The sequence below is a fragment of the Artibeus jamaicensis genome, unplaced genomic scaffold (genome assembly GCF_021234435.1).
Source record: "Artibeus jamaicensis isolate MK-2021 breed Jamaican fruit bat unplaced genomic scaffold, CSHL_Jam_final contig_327, whole genome shotgun sequence".
Taxonomy (NCBI): Eukaryota; Metazoa; Chordata; class Mammalia; order Chiroptera; family Phyllostomidae; genus Artibeus; species Artibeus jamaicensis.
Genome location: NW_026521772.1, coordinates 3,443,163 through 3,460,475, shown reverse-complemented (window position 1 = coordinate 3,460,475; position 17,313 = coordinate 3,443,163). Strand labels below are relative to the sequence as shown.

General features: G+C 41.1%; 1 protein-coding gene across 2 annotated transcripts in view; it reads right to left on the bottom strand.

Moving 5' to 3' along the window:
- The window catches only part of RALGPS2 (Ral GEF with PH domain and SH3 binding motif 2), a 120,996-nt gene that overhangs the window by 15,695 nt on the left and 87,988 nt on the right, over positions 1–17,313 (bottom strand). For both annotated transcript variants that reach the window (XM_053663704.1, XM_053663705.1), the window contains exons 9-14: positions 12,432–12,569; positions 11,376–11,466; positions 6,526–6,593; positions 5,280–5,412; positions 4,389–4,540; positions 1,953–2,007 (exon numbers count right to left, since the gene is read on the bottom strand). In XM_053663704.1, coding sequence (XP_053519679.1) covers positions 1,953–2,007; positions 4,389–4,540; positions 5,280–5,412; positions 6,526–6,593; positions 11,376–11,466; positions 12,432–12,569 — 637 coding nt within the window. The remainder of the gene's footprint in view (positions 1–1,952; positions 2,008–4,388; positions 4,541–5,279; positions 5,413–6,525; positions 6,594–11,375; positions 11,467–12,431; positions 12,570–17,313) is intronic.

The following is a 17,313-nucleotide window of genomic DNA, read 5'->3' as shown; positions in this document are numbered from 1 at the left end:
TTCCAGTTTAATAGGACACCTGGATTTGTACAGAATAATTCACTAGTATTGTATGTCCCTATGAAGACACCTAAAAGCAATGTGGTCTGTGAACTTAAAATTAACATTGCCCCGATACCTTATTTCCTCCCTTTTTTCCTAAGTCTGAGAAAATTAATAGAAGAGAGAAATTGACTAAAAAAGAAACAAAAATACACACAGAAACATTGATACTTCTTTGCCTGGGAAAAGCCAAAAGCAGCATGTTGATAAATTACATTTAAAACAAAAAGCATTATTTTAGCAACTGAAGCAGCAACATATTTGATGTCTCTCCAGGATGTAAGAACAAAAAATGGCACGTTTAACATTCAGATTACTGTTTTCAAGTTCATTATGTACAGGTAGTATTTTCAATCCTAGGTCTTTATTCGCTTATTAATATTTCATGTCTGAATCTTGCAGGGCAGCATTAATTTGCTCTCAAAATGTTTCAAAAGCCACTGATTTAAACTTGGCACAAGTACAGTAGTTTTTTTTGCACTGCAAACGTCTGCAAAGCAAAACATGTGTTGTAAAAAACAATGTTGTTTTGAGATGTGAAGGTAACAGCGTTAAACACTGTCTTTGAAAATGACCTGCTGGGATGAGAACAGTTATCCACACCACTTTGGCAACTCATTTATGTCTCAAGCAATCTGAGAAAGTGTTGTTCACTGACGCTTTTCATTTAAAAATTACAACAACTCGTATCATCGACATGATGACGTTACACTCTTTCTAGAGAGAAAGAACTGAGACAAATTTGTACAGACAGCACATGCTGGAGGCGACTCCCTGGTTGTTCCGTTTCAGGGAAACCCAAATATAGAGATTGATAGTAAAAGCTAGAGGGAAAATAATATGCAAAAACAAAGTGTTAAGAATTACCCAAAACAAAGAGAAGAAAACTTGGGAACACTGATAGTGTGGAAGGGCTTAGCGGTACTTTAAAATTCTGGGTTTACAAGTAAAACCTTAATCACAGAATGGTGAGAGCACTGTATGCAGTGTCATCAAGAACAAGTGTGTAGTTCTCCAATTAAACAAAATTCAAATATAGTTTAATTTTAAGTATATATTTATATAATTGTTTTCTAGTAAAAGTCACTGATACGAAGTTAAGTAGCTAAATATTTCAATTTTACTATGATATTTAAAATTCAATCTGAATGGCATTCTTGTTTAGAAATGTAGGTTGCTTTGCATATACAAAAAAGAGCAATTATTTTGGTGAAAAATCAAGTAGCATATAAGTATAAAAATGGCCGAACTGAAATGGTCAAAGACAATATAAAAGCCCTAACGATCATTTAGTAAACAACCATTATCTGCACCAACTGGCTGCATTTTTAAGCGCAGCCAAATTGCATGTGTCACATTGTAAGATCAGTATCGTAGGTCGTCATCTGCACAGGCTGGTGACGACTCTGACGGCTCAGAGCAACGAGGAAAGGAGCAGCGAGCGGGGCCCGGTGCTTTGGTACAGACCTGCATGCTCCGTGCAGAGTCTGAGCTCATGGCAATGGGAACTCAAACTGCAAACTGCTTCGCTTACAGTATAATTTAAAATTTACTAAGTCACTTTGCTCTTGACAAAGTGGCAGAGAATGACGTTGACATTCTGCTACATGCCTTATATTACTTATATCACCCAGAACGGGTTATTATTTTTACACTATAATTTTAAATGTACTAAAATTCATATACATGTGTTAAGGCACCAAATAAACATTATATTAGGAAAGGTTCAATTTCAGACCTAAGTATCAACGTCTAATTTCTGCCATTAGCAGGAAGCTCCAACAGCTCCTTAGAGATATGTAATAAATATTATCTCGTAAAATTCATGCGATCATTTGTGAACCGTATTATTCACATATTTTCAGACAGAAAGTAAACTCAAAGACGTTCAAATGGACAGTGTTTCTTACCTCTCAAACGCAGGCCATGAGGTCTCCTCACTTAGTTCGGAACCATCACTGCTACCTGAAATCAAAAGTTATTCTCTTTTTTAAACATCAGATTTACAGTTTGGGGTTTTTTAATTCAGCCGAACCGCATCCCTCGCACAACCAGTGTTCCACGAGACTCAGACTCTGATGCTGTGGGTATCCATTACACGTGACGCACCAGCGCCTCTCCTAAGTATTTAGAATGGCCATGCACCATCCTTGTAAAATCCAGAGCAGCAGCCACTGGAATAATTTTCTGGTTGCGTGGTCCAGGGGAGAAACTGATGTAATGGTCCAGATGAGAAAGGGGAGGCGATGTGCTGGTGGGTCTGACAGATGACCTTTTGATTTGTCGCACTGTGTGGCAAAGACTGAAATTTAAGCATGGTCAGTATGGCTAATGTGGAGAAAACGCAAGCTTTTTCAGAAGCTCCACGCTCCCAGTGGCTATGCCTCCCGTAGGCAGGCAAGACCACATCCGACTACACTAGAAAATGGCAGCGGCCGCTGTCCCAAGTACTGGTTAATTTCTCCAGAGCACTTTCTCAAGCCCCTACGGTACAGATAAATGTGGTATGTAAGTTACAACTAGTGAAAACACCCTTTTGTGATTACAAAATTGGTGTGTCTGTGTATTAACACCTACCATTTATGGTTATAGACTTACTTTCTTTTCAGACTGCTAAAACTTTAAAATGAAACCCTAGGAGGGTTTAAATTTTTTTTAGACTTTATTTATTCATTTGTAGAGAGAGGTAAAAGGAGGGAGAAAGACAGGGAGAGAAACATCCATGTGCGAGAGAAACATCGGTTACTTGCCTATTGCATGCCTCTAACCAGGGACCCAGCCCGCAATCCAGACATGTGCCCTGACTGGGAATTGAACTGATGACTTTTTGGTTTGCAGGACAGTGCCCACTGAGCCACAGTCAGGGCTGTCTAACATTCTTAATTTACAAACAAGGATGTAACAATCTTCACTGTTTATCTCCTTAAGAGTCATAGAAAATTTATAAAATTAATAGAAAGGCAAAATGGAATTAGTCTCTCCCTGTTCCAAGAAAAAGGTCTCCAAACTGAGACACTAAGTATAACTGAAGGAATAATTAGATAACTAGCTTGTGGTAACCATTAGAATATCTTTGGAAAGAAAAAGCCACAAAGAAACAGAATCATAATTATCATGATAATATGATGGGAAAAAGCCAAATGTAGATATACACTTAAGTGAGAGCTGTAATTAAAAAATTACTTTCTGTTTTAAGTGGCATGCGGAATTCTACAAGCACCAAATTTCTAACTGAAAAAAGTTCCTTTCTCTATTGCAAAATGGCTCCTTGTACTATTTTTCAGATTGATATTTGCACTTAGGCAAATCACAGCATTAATAAAGGGCATATTTCAGGTGGCCAACTTGTCTTCTATTTTATGAGCGTGGTCATCACCGAACCATTTGCATTTATAAAATGGGGACTGGGGAATGAAATACTGCTGCACGGTGGTGGGAAGCTCTGAAGCAATTCTGTTTCAGAGGCTGGACTCTCAAGGGTTGAGGGGTCATGATGGTCAAGAAAATGAACTCCTCTGCATTTCTTTGCATCGACTCTTCATCAACAAACACTGAGGCCATCCAGTAACAACAATAGGCTTAGCCCTTGAGTAACCTGTTAATCACAGGGGAAGACATTTTCCTCTTTTATTTTTTTAAAAATAAAAATAGCATTGTGTGGAGATTTTCATACCATCAAAAGGTCACCTAGAAGATTCGGAGAATGAATAAAAGTTTAAGAAGTGAGAACAAACACACTCCTGTCGTAAACTCACGCCCCTCTGTAGTATGCTCCCACTTTCCCGTCCCCTTCCCGGGGGCCACCTTTGTCCCCACTATCCCGGGAAGCAGCTCTTGCCAAACCCCCTGACCGATCCCCAGTCTCACCTCCTCTTCTTCTGCTGACTGACACGCCCCACACTGCCCTTCTCCTCGAGGCGTGTCCTCCGCTGGCTTCTGTGCTCCCACGCCTGGTTCCCCACCCCTGCCCCCTGCTTCATTGATCCTTCATAGTTTTCTCTGGTGGCCCAGCCTTTCTTTCTTTTTTTTTTAAGCATAATTAATCAGATCTCTAAATGTTATAACGTCCTCTTACTTACTTACGCTCTCTCCCTGGGTGACCTCAGCCGGTCCTGTGACTTGAAATACCGAAATGCGCTAACTCCTGTCCCGGTGTCTACAGACCGACCGTCCCCACTGAACTCCAGGCTCCCACACTCAGTTACCTACCTGACAAGGCCCTGCAGACCACACACGTCCAAACCAGAGTTAGGAAGGACACCCTGCGTCTGACTGCTGTTTTGCTTTTACTGAATGTTCTGTATTTGCATGCAGTGTTAACGACCATTCCCAGAAATACTTCTCACCTATGGATATGCCACTGGACAGAGTAGAACTTTCAGCCTGGCCGCGGGCAGGAGCGTGGGGCTCCATGACGCTGTCGTCCAGCAGGTGCCTGGGCCCCGCGTTCGGGAACGTCGCGCTCTTGAACTCTGCTGTGTTCATTTTGTGAATGAAGCTGAAAACAAAGACAGATACCTTTGATTACTATTACCAGTTCAGGGTCCAGAAGACACTGCTATTTAAAGGTACAGGACACGAAAGGTTTACCAGCAGTTTACATGCAGACTTTTAGCATGAAGGCCTCCAACTAACAGTTCAGAGAAACTGTTTTAGGAAACCAGGCCACATCTGCCTCAGTAACAGGTCCTTAAAAAACTGCCTTCCACTCCCTTTTGGAAAATAGCTAGTGAAGTTTCACCACAATCATGGCAAAGGTGAGCCCACTCTGAGGAAACGGTCTTGCAAAGCTAAACAAATTAAATATGAAATGATTTCCCATTTTTATCCCATATTTAGGGATAAGAAGAACAATTTTTATAAACCTTAAATTATGGTCACTTATTTTAGCTAAGACAAGCAACAACTGTTTTGATACAAAGAAAGGTTATAATCTAAAGTAAAATGGTAGACCGCTTTGCGGGTTTTATTTATGATGCTCTGTGAGGCTCACTTATCTCCCCCAAATGCAAAGGCACTAATGGGAAAAGCTCATTTCTAAATTAAAGTAAAGGAAGAGATAAAGGCTTTTAAGCAAAAAAGATACTTTACTGAATCAGAAAATACTACTGTCAACAGAAAAAAAAAAACCATGCAAGGACACTACTTTCAGTTAATAAAATAAATAGAAAATAAACCCAATGGGAAACAATTCATAAGTTACAAGCCGGGAAGATAATAAAACTGGAGATGCTGACTTGTAACCCAGGCTGTGGCACTTCCTGTGGCCGTGTGGAATCAGGTTCCGAGGGGACGGCAGCGTCTGCGGCAGCAGGGCCCCCTCGGCGGCCACGCTCTTCCTCCCACTCTGTGGAGATCCCACTTCAGGACCTGAGGGTTCAGTTTAAAAAGAGAGAGGGGGAGAGGCATTTTCAAAAGATTGCTTTATTTTGAATCCCTCCACATACAGTGTGAAACGTGGTTTAAACGTTACAGTAACATGTTAATTCCGCTTAACTGAATGAACACAAGAAGTACTATTTTCTAAGTGTTCAAACTCAAACCCCAACGTGGACTAAACCCACCGACTTCGCTCTCCGACCTGCACTAATCAGGGCGGGTAAGCGTCACCCCCTTTGCAGCAGAAAAAGCAGGATTGGAAGAGAGGGGCTCGGGGCCTCAGAGAGCAGAGGATGCCCGCCCTGGTCAGTGCCCTGGCACTTACAACGGTTTTACATGGGGCTTCTTTACTGTTACTTTAGGGTTCCTTGTAGGTAAGAACTGTGTAGGGCGTGTTAAGCATTTAAATTAGAATTTAAATCTATGATTTAAATGCATGGAAATAAAAGTAGAACTGAAAAGTACACAGATCTGCAAAATATCCCTCTTAACAAAAGCAAATTTAAGATATTTAGATGGCGGTGTTTTTCCCCCAGACAGGGTCACGGCTCACCCCTCACCTCCTTCCAACAACCGTATGTGATGGGCCTCCAGGTACTTTTTAAAACAGACAGTAACGTGAAGCTTATTACCAAGGTCTGTGCTGGAAATTTTAATACAGGTTCTGATCAGTAATTTCTTAAATAATGAGTAATTCTCAGTTTTGCACTTTTGAGTATGTGTGGTGTATGTATATGATCTTCGTTATAATGCAGCAGATACAGTGAGGGACTATGACAATACTTTAATGCTTTCAGCACCTGACCCAGTATTATAGTAAGATAAAAAAAAAATGAACTCACTAAAACGGACTTCTGTAATTGTCCAAATTAGAATTTTCCACTTGTCCAAAGAAATTTCTAATGATCAAAAATCAAAAATATGCCAAGCAGAAAGTTTTAATATTAAAAATAAAATTTTGCACACAGTATAAAATGTGCTAAGTATCTGCTTACTTGGGAGCATATTCTGTCTTATTATCTTAGCTGAATTCTCATTGGTCATATTCGTTCTTATTATGTTACCCGACTTCTCATTGGTCACAAGAGAAAACCAGGCACTGACCTGCTAAGTCTTCCCTTGAAGCAGCAGGGCGAGGTGTGCTCGTTCCAGGTTCTATCTTTAATGAAAGCCTGAATTCCACCAGGAAACAAAACATGTAAAACGGTTAATATCTGACAAAGTAATATTAAAGTCACGTATTTCCCAACAAAAAACTAAAGATGTGTTATAAAAACTCAGTTATGCATTTTTCTTCAAGAGCAACCGTTAAGAGTTAAGTCCACTGTCTTTCCCATACAAAGTTGATCTTGTAGTTATTCTAGGAAATATTAACACGGGGAAAATATTCAAAAGTCATATTTAAAAACAAAAATCTCCCCAAACTACCTCAATATCACCAAATAATTCATCACTTTTAAAAATATTTGATGAATGATTTAACTTGAAGTTGTATTGATACCTGACACTTAATTCAGGAACTTCCACACATACTATTAAATACATTACGCAAATTCTTCCTAGAATATATACTGGATGGGCTAACAGCTTCTGCAGCTCTGATATTTCAAAAACACCTTATTTAGACCTGGCTGGTATGGTTCAGTGGACTGAATGCCAGCCTGCGAACCAAAGGGTCGCCGGTTCAATTCCCAGTTGGGGCACATGCCTGGGTTTTGGGCCAGCTCCCTACTGTAGGGGGAATGGGAGAGGTAACCACACACTGATGTTTCTCTCCCTCCCTTCCTCTCTCTAAAAATAAATAAAATCTTTAAAAAAACAACACCTTATTTAAAAACTCACCATCCAAAAATCCCAACCAACTGATCTATTGGAAAGACAGATCTACACAAATAAGGCTGTTGGCAAAATTCCTGGTAAAAGCCTGTCCTAAGTCGAAGTTTATTAGTTGGTGCTCAAGTAGCATCTAGGGTCACACACCCAGTACTGAGCTGCACAGCAGAAAGAGACTGTGATTCCTGTCAGAGGGAACTGCTGTGGGAAACAGGACACTAAAGTCACTGCAGAGTGCACTCTGGCACAGTCCACAAAGCCTACCATCGAAGCATCTGTCTGAAAACTAACAAAGGCTTTTTATTTTTAGCATTCTGTCCACTGGAATTTTTTATGAAACTGCATAATCCAAGTGACATTCATAATGATAAACCTCTTACAGATTCTCATTATTTCTTTGACAGCCTAACAGGGAATTACGTATAACTATATTCCAGTTACTGGACAGTATAAAATGTGTATGTTGAACAGATCTTATTTAACCAGAACTCTATGCCCCATTTCTTTTTACAGGACAGTTTAATTATTTGGGCTACAGACTAAACTGAGTTCATTCATTTAATAGTTACTGAACACCTGCTTTGTGTTGGGCAGTGTGGTCTCAGCAAATATAATAAGAGACTAGGGCAGACATGGGGTCCGGTCCCTGCCCTCCTGAAGCTTCTAGTCTAGTAAATGGAAGACACAGAAGTGAACAGAATAACTACAATTTCCTAACACGGAGAGGGAGCTGTGGGTGAATCGCACGGCTCTCAGCAGCCGCTGATCACTGACAGCAGCATAACAGGGAGAAGTGCCCTGACATGGGCTGCAGGAGAGGCTGGCCAGGGTGTCGGCTGCCTACGTCATCATCAAAACACCTACGGGAACCGCGATGCGGATTCAATGAAAACAGGCAGTGCGTTCAGGGGTGAAGTAACTTTGAAAGAATTTCACCCCGATTAAGTCACATGCATGTCGTTTGTAATATTTATACTAGCTGCCTGTACAGATGAAGGTGCTCAAAACAGAGGCCGAAACTGGATAAATGAAGTGTCATGTTCATTTAAATCTCTTTCAGCATTAAACACACACACACACACACACACACACACACTCTCTTTTTCCTAACCCATCACTTTCATGGCTCCTATCTTACAACACTGATTCCCAACCCGTGTCACTGGCAGGCTCACGCAACACAGCTGCAGCTTTAGAAGAACAATCCGTCTTCCTCAGTCTCCCGCATGATGCTCAGACTCCGCCGAGTGACTGGGACCCCCCAGCGGACCCCCTACTTCCCACCCCGTTCCTTCCATCACTCCCTCTCCTACAACACCTCTCTCACCTCCACTGTGGAGCCAACTCCTACTCGGGTTCAGCCTCAGGTGACACTGTCTCCTGAAGCTGTTCAGGGCTCTTTTCTCTTCACTTTCCCCACTTAAGGCTGAGTCAGGTTCTCCCTTATGTATGTTCCCGGGGCTTCCTAGGCATATCTCTGGTACAGTACTGTGTGAAGGGTTTTGTGGCTGTTTTGTGGATGTGTTTTGCATTAGACTGAGCTTCTTCAGGACAAGATCTTAGTTTTGTAATCCTAGCAAGTAGCACAGTAACTTGCCTATACATATTTGTTAAACGCATATTATGGGAAGACTGCTTTGCTTCTAGCTCCTCATGATAAGAATCAATATAACAGCAAGGTATTTTATAATGTCAGTTTATAGACAGTTAAAACTATGACATCTATCCAGAAAAAGTCCAGCCATTTTTAATATAACAAGAATAGTTTGCACAACACTGATGTAACCTGGCAGCCACAGAGAATGGACTGGAATGCACATGCATGAACAATGACGATGTCACTGTACTAGTCAGTGGGGGCGGTAGACTCCACTGAGTGAGTGTGTGTACTGTGTGGTCATCACAGTCCAAATGACTGAGTGAGTAGAGCAACAACTCTGCATCAAATTTTGCATTACGCTTGAACACTCCTTTGTAGAAGCTCTTTGGATGATTCGGAAGGCTGCAGCTATGGGCAACTAACTGGTGATTGGCAGCTTCATCAGGACCACACTCCCCCTCAATGCATCGCATCTGGTACAGAGTTTTTGGTGAAACAGCAAATCACCCAGGTGACACAGCCCAGCGACAGCCCAGACTTGGTGCGCTTTCCCCCAAACTAAAATCACCCTTGAAAGGGAAGAGATTTCAGACTGTTGAAGAGATTCAGGAAAATACAATGGGGCAGCTGACAGCAATTGGGAAAACTGTGTGAGGACCCAAAATGCCTACTTGGAAGGGGACTGAAGTATCACTGTCCCATGTACGAGGTTTCTTGTATCTTGTTCAATAAATCTCTATTTTTCAAGTTACATGGCTAGATACCTAGATACCTTCTGGACAGATCTCAGACTTAATGTCTTAAAAACAGCTGATTTTTTCCTTTAACAAAGCAAAAAATAGCCTAAATACTTTTATTATGCTTTTATCTTAGCCAATAAAAATTTACCACTCACTATAAACTATGCAATAATTTCTAAAACTTCACTTCTATTGAATAAACTTCAACCTCTTTTAAATCCAATAAATTTCTTGAGTCAGATATAGAAATTTTAATACCTACTTACTCACATTGAGTTTTAAGACAATCTTCTGTATCTCATTAGACAAAACATAAGTGTTTTCGTGCTATGTTGGTAATGAGCACGATGGAAAAAATAGTGGTAAACATGAGATACAGACCATCTAACTCATGAGGCTTACAGCCTAGGCCAGCAACAGACTTGTGAAACAGCTCGAGCCTTAAAAAGCTGATTCACAGACTGCACACACTTCTAGTGGATGCCATGTAAAAAGCTGGTGTAAAATAAATACTGATACAGAGATATAGAATGGTACATATGATATGGGGGGATGGCAATAAAGGTGTTTTCAAACATCAATACAATTTTAGGTATTTTTAAGAATCTGTCTAGAGCTTCTTAATGCTCTTAAATGCTCTATATTAATGCACTTAATGTTTTGAAGTTATTTCTAAGGTGTTTTCCAGAATTTTTTTAGCCACTTAATGGTATGAACTGCATTCTGCAGAATTCTTTTTTAAAAAATTGTTCAAAGTATGAAACAAAAAAGTTGATAATCAATATCATGAGATAAAAATATTTTTACATAATGCATTAATATAAAAAACCAAACTATTCTTTCAATTTGATAAACTTTTAAAGACCTTTTGTTGGGGGAAAAAACTTTGGTTGGAAAAAATATTTGTACCCTGGCTGGTTATACCGACGAGGGGAAGAAAGATACATTGATTTTCTCTCCCTCTTCCATAATTTTTTAAAAATATTTGTGAAAGATACGAAGTTCAATTTGAAAGCTTAGGAACAACTAGCATAATAAAGCTAAAAAATTTTGAAATTAACAAATGAATCTAGAAGAAAAATGAGAGAAGCCTCAAGAGAAATAAGCTCTTCCTCTCCCACAGAAAATTCCCGGCAGCTGTGGTGTGCAGTAGACCTCCGAGAAACACAAAGGGTTAACTCAAAGTTTCCCCCTACCTTGGTCAGTACTGTGCGGGGTTAATGAGAAGAAAATGGACACCAGCTATTTTAATGATGATTTTAAAAATCTTTAATAAAGGACTTGCTCTAACAAAACAAAGGGTAAATATGGTGCTATATAAACAAAAAATCTCTAACCCAAAAGCAAGGTTCAAGATTCTCTCACACCACAAAAACAATTCAAAACAAGTTCAAAGATGTGTCAAAAATCACAATCTAAAGGAGTGACTTTTCTATCCGTAGAGTGTTTTGTTAATTTTTCAGTCTATTAAAAGATAAATACCTATAAAGATTCAAAGCTTGAAAATAGGGAAGAAATTTAAACCAGGGAAGAACTATCAGTCATAACTCTTAACAATATGCGAAAGATGAAATCCTTTTTAGTAGAACAGATGAGATCTTTGTACGTTGACTCCGTCACGTCAAGTGATTAAAAAGAGATACATGTAAATACCTTTACCATTTAAATGCATGGCTGGATCAGGCATTTGCATGACATGATGTAAGACTTAAATGTTTGAACACATGGGGATGAGAGGGGGGAGGACAGTTACACAAACCATTTTTGAAGATCCAACCTACTTGTAATTATCATCTTCCACAAACTTTTGTAGTTCTTCTATATACTGAACGGAATTCAGGTATTTTTGTACGTGAGGCAATATGGGGATATCTAGGTAAGAGATGATAAATAATTAATTATCTTATAAAGTTCACCTCAACCAGAATCTTTAAAGTTAAGCTGAGAAAATAATTTTGAAAGGTGAATGAAGGCCACGTGGTACCCCAATTTAAGTTAATTCTAGAAGGACATTACTAGAAAGTTTATTTAGTGTAAGACTGAAAGTAATTGATAAAATTATGGTTGCATGTTGTTGGTATAGGTAATTCAACATTATAACCTGGTGTTATGTTTAAAGACATTGAGAAAAGGACAAAATGATACTGTTTGCATCTGTAATAGTATCAATAATATAAATAAAAACAGAAAAAGAGATTAACTTTCAGAGAGATTCACCTCCAACCCCAAGTTTTAATTATACAGTATAAACTCACTGTTTCATAATCTCATAAAGATTATGTATTGGTAGCCTATGTTTATTCCTTATCAAACTGAAAGCATCCAAATATTTTAAGACATTAAAAACAAAAACCTCTTCGAATCTTCTGGGCTTGTGTACGCTGTTTTTAAACATGTATTTCCACAAGACACATCTTGGGAAAAACTTGGTTATTTACTCAGTATCAGACTCAAGAAGGCCCATCAGCTATTACCAGGATCAAGTCTTAGCCCTTTCCCAGTGGAAAAGTGTGAGAACTATTTCCATAATAGATCAGGGACATCAAATGAAATGAAGATAATAGAAAATAATTTTGTAGATTATGTTAGCAAAGTTGTTACAAAATAGCAAAAGAGCAGAGATAAAACTTCAAGTTTTAAATATGAGATACTTCAATTCCTTAAAAGCAGGCTCTTAAACAGGACACTAAGTATTAAACAGTGAAATAACTTGACCCTTACAGTCCCTGGTGCTGAGACAATGCCCCCTGATGGGTGAAAAGCGGCCGTCCTGGTGTGTGAACAGTGGGCAAGATCGCCACACAGTAACGGCTCAGCATCATCCCCCAGAAACTTACCATATTCGCACGACTGCTGCAAATCAGAAATTATTCGAAGGATGTTATTCATCAGATTTGACCTTTGCTCATTTTCTAGAATGCTGCCAGTTGACGGGTATGCTGAGTCAATGTATGTTAAATCTGACAAATAGATACCTGAAAGGGAACGAGACAAATGAGCATTCTCCTACTTGCAGCTTGGAAGAGCAGGACCAAGTGGAAAGGAAAGCTAAGGTACAGCTGTGTTTCAATCCATGCCCCATTCAGAAGAAGGTACCGTTGCCAATACACCGCAGCCCTGTAAAAACATGGCCACTGAGGCCTCAGATTTCCAGGGAGGTGGGGTCAGACATGTAAATCCAGGGTGGGGCAAAGGAGGTTCACAACTGTTCGCATGGAAAATGCAATTGTACTCGCACCTGTGAACCCACTTTTGCCCCTCTCGGTAACATGATGCTGTAGATGCCTTCTTCCCATGCCACTCCCTCCCAAGTGTGGTTTGAGGCCAGAGAACCTCCCAGCACCCGTGGGGCCTAAGGCAAAGACGCTGAGCTCCTGAACTGGCTCTGCCTCTGACCAGCGGTCTCTGGTGGAGACGGTTATTTCAATCTCTGAACCTCAGTTCTTGTGCCTATACTGCTAGTACCTCATTTCCCAAGCCGTGGTGCAGCCTGGAGGTTGGGTCAGCAGGCTGGCCAGTACCTGGGGCATGCGGTAGCTATTACCATTAGCTCTACACCCCCTGGCCTTGGGTTGATAATCATCACGTGAGTCTGAACTCAAGACATTTGAAAACTGTCTCGTTCTGGTAGAATCTTGCTTTAAGGACTCACAGTTGGATTTCTAACACGGTCCGCAGACTACACACTGCAGTTAACTCTGCTCTGCCCCGGCTCCCCATCTCTCTGCACCAACGAAAACAGTCAATCATCCCTCAAAATAATCTGGTTGCACTAGTTTTGGATATGCAAGGTCAGTTATTTTAAAGTATTTCATGTGAAGTATAAATGACAACTGTAGTTGGAAAAAACACACCTTCCTGCTTTCGCTTATAAATACTCCACTCGTGAAGTCTCAGGGTAAATGCAACCGAAGTGATGCCACTCCCCACCTTCCCAAAAGTGAGCCCTGTGTTTTCTCGTGCCGTTTCCTCCATCCTGCGTATCTCCTAGACTCATCTCTGACTTACGTCTTATATCCAGGTCCACGTCAACAGTTCTTTGGTTTTCTCATAGATTCCAAGAAAGGAATTTGGGAACAGTACCCCACCCCACCACCCCACCTTTTATAGATGAGGAATCTCAGGTGTGCAGTCGGAAAGGATGCGCCTAATGCCATGGGAACCGCTAGTGATAGAGCTGGACCTCAGAGTATTCGCTTGTACCCCGCATTTTTTTTTTACCTTAAGTAACTTATTTTTTGAATTACAGCTGACACACATCTCCCCAAGTATTTTTTTTATCCCACTGTTATAAAATCATACAGTATCTAAACCATTCACTAGATCATTTTCATGACTTTATAACTCCTTCTTTTAAAACTTTCTCATATGTATATTTCACCTGTTCAAGACGATAAACTCGTTTGGGGCACCTGCTCTACCTTTCACTCTAAAACGATGAAAACCCCGTGCAGGGTCTTGACGACACTGGGTGCACAGGACCACGAGCTGGCGCGGCGACGTCCTCACTCATCCCAACACCATCCCTCTTCCGGTCGGTGCACCCGGACTGTGTTCTTAAGCCGCCAACTGTCCAGTGTTCTTTTTCTTTAGCGACTCTCGGCTTCTTTTTTACGACTCTGAACGACTCTGCAGCTTGGCTCCATTCCTCTTCCTCTTCCTCAGAGGAAGAAGAATCCCTTCCCTCCTTCCAAATCTAACCAGCGATTCTGATTGTGAAACACCCATTGTTGCCTCCACTACTGCTCACCTCCACGTGTTCCTTTTCCAGAGCCAATGCACACACTTACATCTCCTCTATGTAAGGAAACAAAAAACCAAAGCAGCCTCCCTTCACATCTGATCTCTTCCTCAAGATGGGACCCTTACCGCTCTCCCTCCAATGAACACATTGGAAGGGAAACAGCTTATTTATCATGCTGTTAAATGCAGCTCCAATTCCTTAAATTGAGAATAAACCAACACGTAACTGTATGACAACTCATTTGACAGACAGAATTCTGAGTTACTCCCCCACCCTCATGTTGCTACAGACACAGCAAGACAGTACCCACATTTTTTTCATCTTTCGATTATAGTTCACATTTACCATTATTTTGTATTAGTTTCAGATATACAGCATAATGGTCATACAATCATACACTTTAGAAAGTGGTACCCCTGACATTTCAACTACCCACCTGGCACCATACTTAGCTTTTACAATATTAGTGACTACATTCCCTGTGCTCTACTTTACATTCCCACAACTATTTTGTAACTGCCCATCTACATTTCTTAATCCTTCCACCTTTTCCACCCAGCCCCCCACCCCCCAAGCTACCATCAGTCTGTTCTTTGTATCTGTGAGTCCGTTTCCATACAAATAAGTAAACTCATATGGTATTTGTCTCTGACTTATTTCACTTAGCACAATGCCCTCCCTCTAGGTCCATCCATGTTTTTGCAAATGGTAAGTTCTCTTTCTTTTTTACAGCCCAGTAATATTCCATTGTATAGATGTACCACCACTTTTTATCCGCTTGTCTATCAATGGGCACTTACTTGGGTTGCTTCCATACTTTGATTATTGTAAATACCACCACATGTATTCTTTTAAACTACTGTTTTGGGTTTCTTTGGCCATGTTGCTTTTTAAAACTATATTAGTTCATATTCCCATTGACGATGTGTAAGTTTCTATGGATCTACACTTGTGCTAACACTTGATATTATCAGTTCCTTAATTTTTGCCAATCTTGTAGGTGTACAGTATCTCACTGTGTTTTAATTATGAGGTTAAGCATTTATAATTCTGTCTTTTGTCCATTTTTATCTCTAGGTTATCTTCTTGCTGATTTCTGAGTTCTCAATACATTGTAGAAACTAATCCCCTGGGCGGTTAAATTGTATTCAGTTACTACTGCTCCTCGAGCCCCCATAGAACCTGAAGTCAGTATCATCTTGCTACTGAAACTTAGTCTGGAAAAGGCATAAATGACCTCCTCATTTTTACAACTTCAAATGCCTCTCTTGGTCTCCTCCTGCAGTCCCTCTGTACTATTTTTACTATTCCCTTGGTTCCTTGGTCTTTACCACTAGAACCTTCCAAGCCCCCCAGATCCCCTCTGTTCTCATTTTTCCTCATGTTCCCCGGAAGCTGGTATTCCCCGCGGTCCTGTCGTTAACCTTCCCACTCTACAGGTACCTCTTCTGGATTACGTTGCTTCCGTAGCTTCAACGATCACCTGACTGCTGATGATTTCCCAAATCTCTATGGACCTGAGCTCCTGACTATGGAACTGAGCTCCTGACTTCTATTTTCAATTTTACTTGCCAAACTAACCATATTTGTTCCCGCACGCCTGCCATTCCAATTTCCTACTGTGGTTGGTGATATTACTAACTGCTGACGTTCAAAAGTGCAAAATCACTTAAGTAAAAAACGACTCAGGAGGAACACACTACTCGTCGTCTGCCCAGAGTAAGCTGCTAATGAATAAAATGTGACCACTGCATGATCATGTCACGTAAATCAGACACTAGAAGCGGGCAATCCATCCGTCCCAGAATTTTTAGAATCAGGAAACATCACAGGAAATGCCTAAACGACTTTCTCTCCGTAAAAAATGGGCGGATCAGGCAATCACAAGGTAGAGCTAGAAAGGGTGCAGGTGCCATAACCATAGTGATGTCAGTTCCTCAGGACCCTCATTTTCCTGTTGTCAGTCACTTCTGGTTTACTTTGCTTTTTATTACCTCGCCTGCTGCGGTCATGTGAGCACTGTCCCCACAGGCCCCCGAGTCTGCAGCCCCTGCCACTCCTGTATAGGACACGGGAATTTAAAGGCAGAGGCAGAAGCTGAGCTGACTGTAAATACGGATGTGGATGGACAGTTGATGGTAGAAGTACCAGAAAGACGAAGATGAGCTACAGCAGCGAAGGGGAGGGAGCGCGTGGCATGGACAGGGAGCGCAAGCCTGAAGGTGTCGCCTGGCGGCTGCCACCAGCTGCAGCTTTGGCTCCGGGGTCAGACTTTAACCCCCCAGCCCCCCACCCCGGTGCTCAAGGATGAGGCACCGATGCCTACATCAGTGTTTCCTCAGCCACCAAGTTATTTAATTCCATTTCCTGATTTAATAAAATATAATAGCACGGTTAGTGCTCAACAACGAGTGCATCTCTCCAGTACCCCGATTTCACAGCGGAAGAACTGGGCCAGAGGTAGATCCAAGTGCCTCATCCAAGTTTTACACAGCCAGTGGCTGGGGGAGGGGGGAGAGGGGGGAGAGGGCATGGTGTCAGAATCCACTCTTCTTTAATTCTCACCTGTTGATTTTAGAGGAAGAGGAAGGGAGAGAGAGGAGCCCCAACCTGCATGGAACTGCAACCTAGGTATGTGTCCCAACTGGGATGGAACCCACAAACAGCCCACAAACAACCCCAGGATGACCCTCTGACCAACGGAGCCACCTGGCCACGGCAGAACTCTCTTTTTATCCCCACTCAGGCCAAGGTTATGTTCCCACTGAAATCACAGCATATCAAGCCTAAGAATCACCTTAATTCAGACAAGAGGTGCCACGTGGTAGAACAGGAGGAAGACAACACATAGCATCAGAGTTTGTTTAAAAACTGTTCAATTTCTGCAAGAATTTAACACGCAGATTTCCACTTCTTTTCGGTATTATATATGAAAATGAGATTATCTTAAGAAACATTATACAGTAAGATAAATA